At 35.7% G+C, this 8,108-nt stretch overlaps 1 protein-coding gene across 1 annotated transcript in view; it reads left to right on the top strand.

Annotated features, from left to right (window-relative positions):
- Positions 1-8,108, top strand: part of EPB41L4A (erythrocyte membrane protein band 4.1 like 4A) — a 222,581-nt gene that overhangs the window by 105,400 nt on the left and 109,073 nt on the right. Inside the window, exon 4 of the mRNA XM_023533625.1 lies at positions 6,112-6,190. Within this exon, the coding sequence (XP_023389393.1) occupies positions 6,112-6,190 (79 nt within the window). The remainder of the gene's footprint in view (positions 1-6,111; positions 6,191-8,108) is intronic.

Below are 8,108 nucleotides of genomic sequence, written 5' to 3'. Positions count from 1 at the left end.
TCCCATCACTGTCTGAAATTCTGTTCATTAAAGATGAATTGGAATTAATAAGCAAGTACCTCAGGCTGGCTAAAGGCACAATAGGAATGAGCCTCACACCTTAATAATAATCATCGTTAGTGAATATTACGTACTTTGTATGAGCCAGGGGCTATTCCAAAGGCTTTACATGAATTAACTTATTTAATCCTCACAGCAAGCCAGAGGAAGTTTCAGAGATGTCCAGTATCTTGGTCCATGTTACATAGTTATGATGAGAGGAGAGCCAGGATGGAATCCAGCTGGGCGGGCGCTGGGATCTGGACCATCCTCAGCCACTGTACCGAGCAGCCTGTCCCAAATAGGTGATGAGGGTTTCATTTAATTTGATCTCTTTCCTCCTTACCTCTAGCAGTGACACCTATAAAGAAAGGGACTGGAAGTGAGGAAGGTAAAGACCTTTTAGGGGGAGACGTGGCTGCAGGGAGTTGTGATAGGGACTTTGGAAAACAGACTTGGGAGGCATTCTCTGTGGCCATTGTTTTCCCACCAAAAGCAGTAAGTCGGTCACTCATTAGCATCTTGATATTGCTGATCTTATAATCAGTACGAGAATTCAACTAAGAACCCAGCGAGTACTGTCTCTCTTCTCTTCTCTTCTCTGCTGCTTTCCAAACATTGACATCATTTATCTTTTAATGTTTGGCTGCAGAAAGCTCTTCTGTATGTTATGTGTATATGATAAAGTAAATGCTTTATTTATTATTTAAATGTCATTTAAAATAACACTTTGCAAATGCTCTTGAAGTGAAGGCCAATGAAAAGCAACTAATTTCTATAATTACCCTTTTCTTCCTCACACAGTATTGGCTGGATCCTACAAAAACCCTCGCTGAACACAAAGAACTGATCAACAGTAGGTATCTAATTTTAACTTCGTTAAGGGGTGCCTTGAAAATGATGTAATGTCCAGGATTAGTTGGATGCAGAAACAGGCTTTCAAACTACAGGGGTGAGTACTAGTTCTCATGTGCCAGAATATGGAAATTGATGTGCATACATTGACTGGTCTCTGCAAACTCTGATTAAATTTGAGTTGATAAAGACTCTGATACTAGATCTTAGTATTGATATTTGCTTGGGCTATGCTTGTTCTTGACTTTAGTCTGTGATTTTTCTAGTTGCTTGTCTTTAAATTTTCACCTTAAAAGAGAAAAGACAGAGAGGCACTGTTTCAGCAAAAGTGGATATCCGACCTTTTAAAATGCTTGAGTTTCTTGGGTTAAGAAGTGGTTTGTCACACTGTTTAGTTTACTGAGTCAATAATTAAGAAATGCCCTTGCGACCTGAAAGATTTCAGTGGCTTCAGAAAGGACCCATCTATTCTGCTTTAGGTTTTGTAAATATGAATCTTACTACTCAGTGACTCAGTATAATTAAAGTTATATTTATTAACCTTAATTTCCGTAACCTAAGTTTTTATTTATAAATACATGTGCACGCATGCATACCTGTACTCATGGTCCTTAAGTATGCAAAAGAGTAGTTATTTTTAAAAGACTATCTTTAAAAACTATTGTAAAATATACTATTTTAAACTTTTTGAGTGTAAATTCAGTGACATTAAGTACACTCACATTGCAACTGACACCACTGTCCATCTCCAAAACTTCGTCATCCTCTCAAACTAGAAACTCTGCTCTCATTAAACTGTTATGCTTTAATGTGCAAATGATTGCTAATAAGACCTAGTGGATTCTTGTGGCCCTATTACCCCCATTCTGCGTCTGTACTTTCCATGTATATTGGCTCGTTTCTTGTGGTAAAATTGGTTGCATGGTGCTTCAGAGACCCCAAGGACAGGAGCATACAGTAAGAATAAAACACCTATATTAAAATGGAAGAGAGATTATTTAACCGAACAATACATAGTCTTTATATCTTATCTCATGAGATAGTTTGATAATTAATGAAGGAGAGTGGCTCTCAACATCTCTAGTAGATTAGTCAGAAGGAATATCTGTAAAAATGACAGAATACTTGCTAGTCACCAAGATTCTCATAGGTAAGTCTTGATTTATCCCTGTGCTAATGGAAGACACTTTATTAATCATTAAAAGCCTTGAAATTAGTCTTCACAAAAGGTAGATTAGAGGATTCCCAGTTTCCGGCTTCTGTATTTTATATAAAGTAAAACAGTATTAACTTAGCTTACGTAAAGATTTCTTAAAGGTCAACTCTGTGGAAAGACATGGATTCAAGACAATAACTTAGAGACTGATTTTTATAGTCAGTCTTAGAATAGGAAGCCAAAAAATATCTGGCTAGACATATTCTCTCTCCTAAATGTTCATTTCCATAGCCTTTGACTGGACTATAAAACAGTGATATAAATGAAAGTATTTACTTACTCTAAAAGGTATTATAATTTTTTTCCCCGAAAGACTGTATGGAATAGCAGCGAGAAAGCACTGAACTCTAAGTATTAGCAAACTTGGTTCTTAGTTTGTGATCTCTGTGATCTTAGGCAAGCTACTTACCTCCTTGGTGCTTCACCTGCCTTACGTATGTTACGAGGTAGTTGTTGAGAATCAAATGTTTAGGAAACATTTTTGTACTTTATCAAATGCAATCAAATGGTAATGATGCCTTATACTTAGAACTCAAGCCATTTTATATATGTAATGGGAATTGGAGGGCCAATTTGGGCCACAGGTCCTTTAAGAAAATTAGCCCAAACCAAATGCTTTTAATTTTGTATTTTTCAAACTTCTACATAACTACTCATCACTAAACACGTTTGAAGTGGCTGGGCTTGGTCAGTAGGGTGTAATCTGCCATGTTCCAGAGAATAAAAGCAGCTCTGCTCTCTGGACAAGGCCTCCTTTTCTTTGTGCACTGTCTCAGCAACAGCAGAAGCAGTGTCTGTGCTCCTGCCACCCCCAGACGCTAACCCCAGAGGCCTGCGGCGCAGGCCGACCCATCTGCTTAGTAACACAGACCTTGATTGACAAAGATGGATCAGCAGAGGGTAGACTTCCTGGCTCTTCTAAATATTTCATAGTCTGTGCCTCCCTGACATCTCTGTGCAGGGGTGGAGGTGTGTTTGTGAGAAACACAAATACAGCGATTAACTAAACGTAGAAATCAAATATACGGAATCAACTCTAATGACAGAAAATTAAAACAAAATTTCTTTTAAAACATAGTTTTTAAAGAAGCTCTAGAGTAAGGGGTGCCTATACAGGACGGCATAGATGAGGGGAGAGGAGCGGGGCCCTAGTCTCATTTGTCTTCTGTATATCCGGAACAGGGCTTTGGGGTTCTACAAACAGTATATGTGTGTCATAATAATAATAATAACGATACAGCTCGTATGTTATAAATGCATTATGGATTTATTGTCTTTTGTTCTATTTAATTTTCTTGCCCTAACTTCTAAATTTGGGACTTCATTTACTCAGTTAAAAATGAAAATAGAAAGACTGAAGTTACTTTATGTCAATTACACAGTATCAGAGACTGGGGATCACGTGTAGGTGGAAGTATTTTTACTAAGATGCACACTTAATATCTATTTTTATGTGTGTGGGAGAGCTTCTGTTTAAGAAAAAAGACTAGAAACTATGACCACCAATTGATGCAGCAGATTACCAGTCTATTTCAAAACAATTTTAATATATGATCTTGTTAACACACTGCTCAGAAGTATATAATTTTGCAAACAGTGCAGGTGAGATTCACATCCTCTGAAATAGAAATATTTCTAGTAAAAGTATAATATAATGCGGTTGGCACTCCATGGGGCTTGTGTCCCCGTTCACAATATGAATGTTTAATTATAGTTTATATTTGTCCATGTAGGTACAATTTCAGGCTTTGCTTCATATATATTTGGTATTGGTGCATGTAGTTCTTGTGTATGTGGTAAATGACTGAGATGAGAATTGTCTTCTTAAATATATAAGAACACATTCTTAGATTAGAAAAGTTTAAGAATGAGACAGTAATGAGATTAATCCTACCACATAGTCTCACCGATGATTTTTTTTTTCTTAAACAGAAGAGATATACATGGTAAGATATTTCTAACATAGCAGTTTTGCTAAGAGAGTAGAATAAAATATTCTCACGGGGGAAAAAAGGTAAATATATATGGGATCGTATGTGTTAATTAACTAGGTGGGAGGAATCCTTTCACAATGTATACATCTATCAAATCATCACATTGAACATTTTAAATACCTTACAGTTTGTCAATTTACCTCTATAAAGCTGGAAAAAAAAAAAAAAACCTTTCTAGTCCCTCTCCCCAAAGTTTACCGCTGTTAGTAATTTCTTATGTATTCTAGGGAAAACATTTTAACAAATAGCTTTCTTTTTCACAAAAGAGCTAGTATTTCTGCAGTCAGAAATATAGATTGGTGCTCTTTCCCTGTCTGCACCTGGAGTTCTCCCTCTGCCCATTTAAGAGGTTACTTGACTCCGTACGCTCATGTCCTTTGCTTCACTTAAACGTCCACCTGCTGCTGAGCATTTAAGTTGTTTCTAGTTTTTTGCAGATTTTTCTTGCTACATTTTGCAATAATTAGTGATAGGTAGATGGCTTTTCAAGCCATTTATTTTGTTTATTTATAATCTTCATTATGAAAAAATTACATGAATGTTATAGAAAATGTGCAAAATGAAAAAATTGTAAATTAATAAAAATTGTGAATAACCTCACTAACCAGAGAAGAGAACCGGCAACATTCTGGTGTATTCGGTCCTTTTTTCCTGTATCTACGAACACGTAGACCCATATGTATATATAGATACCCGTATAGTTGAAGTCCTACTGTCATACGGTTCTGACCCTGTTTTTTTCCATTTCATATTTTCTTGTGTCTTTAGAAAATCTTGGTGAGTATAATTTTTTAAACAACTCTATTTGTATCGCTTTCGCATAAAAATTATTTACATTTAAGGTGTACAACTTGATGTTTTGATGTGTGATACATTGTGAAATGATCAGCACAATCAAGGTAAATAACTTAGCTATCACCTCTATATAGTTACCAGTGTGTGAGGTGTGTGTGTGAGATTTAAGATTTGTCCTCTTAGCAAATTTCAAGTATACATTACAGTATCTTAACTATCATCACCATGTTGTACCCTAAGTCCCCAGAATTCATTCATCTTGCATAACTGAAACTTTATACCCTTTGACTAACATCTTTTCATTTTCCTCTCCCCAGCCCCTGGCAACCACCATTCTACTCTCTGCATCTATGTATGCGACTATGTTAGATTCCACATATAAGAGAGATCGGGCAGTGTGTGTGTGTGTGTGTGTGTGTGTGTGTGTGTGTGTGTGTGTGTGTCTTAGTCTTATTTTACCTAACATAATGTTGTCTAAGTTCATCCATGTTTTCTTAAATGGGAAGATTTCTTTCTTTTTTCTTGCTGAATTATATGCCTCTTCCTGTCCCTGCCCCCCTCTCTCTCTGTGTATGTGTACCACATTTTATTTATCCATTTTTTTCATTGGTGGACACTTAAGTGTCTTGACTATTATGAATAATGCTGCAATGAACATGAGGGTACAGATATCTCTTCAAGATTCCGATTTCATTTCCTTTGGATAAATACCCCGTAGTGGCATGGCTGGGTCATATGGTAGTTCTCTTTTTAATTTTTGAGGAACTTTCATACTGTTTTCCATTATGGCTGTATGAACTTACATTCCTACCACCAGTGTCCAGGGGTTCTCTTTTTTTTACATCCTCATCAACACTTTTGTCTTTTTGATAGTAGTCATTTTTATAGGTGTGAGGTGATATCTCATTGTGGTTTTGATTTGCATTTCTCTGATAAGGAGTGATGTTAAGTACCTTTTCATGTATTTGTTGGCTATTTGTATGTTTTCTTTAGAAAAATGTCTATTTAGGTCTTTGCCCATTTTTTAATTGGGTTATTTGTTGCTATTGAGTTGTATGAATTCCTCACATATTTTGGATGTTAACCCCTTATCTAGTATATGGTTTGCAAATATTTTTGGTGAGTGTAATTTTTAATAGTTGTATAATAATATACTATTACATCAACTAATTTATAATATGAAATTTAATTATTTTCTATTTCTTATTTTAGCTGGACCTCCATATACTTTGTATTTTGGTATTAAATTCTATGCTGATGACCCATGTAAGCTTAAAGAAGAAATAACCAGGTACAGTATTTACTTTGCTTTTGAACAGTACATGTACGGCTTATACAAAAGGCTTTATTTAAAACGAATTGGGGTCAAACATTTGGATGTGTGTCTACCTGCATTTTGCAATGCACTCCTGTGAGAGTTAAATTTAGACTAGTGTTGCATGAGGCAGATCAATGGCTGATGATAGAGGTGTTTGAACAATGGCATGAACCTGGGTGATACGATGATAGATTTTGCATCTGCTGTGATGTGATGTTTCTGTATCATTATTGTGAAAGATGCATTCAGCCTTTGTAGTCATGTAAAAGTAACTGTTTGAACTGTGTAAAGGAAGAGTATTTTGATGCTCAGTTTGTATATGTAAATATAAATTTGAAGAGCCAGTCATTTCTCTTTAATTGGTTGTAGCTTAAATATCATCTGTCCAGGGGTTTCATTTATCTCTGTAGGAAATGAAAAATTGCTTTTGGTATTTTATGATGTATCATTTCACCTTTGTCATCAAATGTTTTATTTCATTTAAGACAGAATTTTCAATTGATATTGGTTCTGTTGTTAAATAGCCCATGCCAACATTTGAAAGTGGCTTATAAAGAGCAAATAATAGTGTTATGTTTTTCATTTATTCCACTTGTGACTTGATTGCACATGGTAGCAAAAAACAAAAGTGTTTTTCTTAACTTAACTCTAAGTGGTCAGCTTTCTTAGTAAACCCCTATCGTTGGCTTAAGTAAAGCCTAATGTGTTATTCAAAAAATTTGAAGTCTTATCTTTGATAACTAAGGTGGTCTGTGGTTTTGTTCCTATTCCATCTTTTCATCTTTTCCCTTAGATGTTGTTTTGTCTTGATTCTGGACTGCACACAGAAGAGTGAGAGAGGGTAGGCTAATTGGACGTTTTCTATTCCACTCTGAAGTGCTATAATTAGGCCTCATTTTTAGAACTGTGCTGATGTCTGTATTCACATCTTCCATCACCACATTGTTAGTGAACATTTGAAAAGCAGGGCTGCTCTTTCAAGTTTTCCACGAGCATACCTCTGTGAGAGAAAGGCCGTTGTGTTGGGGAGATGTCAAAGAGTGGGGTTGTATTTACGTTAGAGTTTCATGAATAGTCTTTGCAGTCAAGAGGAATTTCTGAATCCTGGGCTCATGAGTCTGAGTGGTATAAAAATGCATTTATATCTGTAATTCATTAGGGAATTGCAAGGGAACATTTTATGAATATATAGGAAGGCCTTCATTTTGAGTTTGTCAGTAACTGCTCTGTGCCTCAGTTTCCTCAACTGTAAAAGTGAGATTTTTGTAAGCATTCCATGGGATAATGTATGTGCAGTTCTCATACAGTTGACCCTTGAACAACAGGGATTTGAACTGCATGGGTTCACTTATCTGTGTGTGGTTTTTTTTTCAATAAATACTGTAGATGCATTTTCTCTTCCTTATGATTTTCTTAATAACATTTTCTTTTTACTAGCTTACTTTATTTTAATACAGTATATAATACCTAAAACATCCAACGTACGTTAATTGACTATGTTATCATTAAGACTTCTGGTCAGCAGTAGGTTATTAATAGTTAAGTTTTAAAGGAGTCAGAAGTTATACATGGAGTTTCAACAGCGTGGGGGTGGATAACCCTAATCTCCATACTGTTCAAGGGTCAATTGTAGTTGGTTATGTTTTCTTATGGCAAGTGTCAGCACTCATTATTTCATTTTCTCCTTGTTTTGGCAGTTCAGCAGAGTTACATCTTAAATGAGGGTTAGGTTCCAAAAGATAAGTGATTTAGTGTTAAGAAGGAAGAAAAAGAGAAGTGCTTTATAATGCATTATTTCACACCTGGTCACCAAATATTAATGATGAACAGACATTTCGCTTCAGAATCTACTGACAGCTCGTTAACAGAATACATGGATTTGTGTGTTATG

Source organism: Pteropus vampyrus, unplaced genomic scaffold (assembly GCF_000151845.1).
Source record: "Pteropus vampyrus isolate Shadow unplaced genomic scaffold, Pvam_2.0 Scaffold106, whole genome shotgun sequence".
Lineage (NCBI taxonomy): Eukaryota > Metazoa > Chordata > Mammalia > Chiroptera > Pteropodidae > Pteropus > Pteropus vampyrus.
Note: the sequence above shows the minus strand (reverse complement) of the source record. Positions and strands in the feature narration are given on the sequence as shown.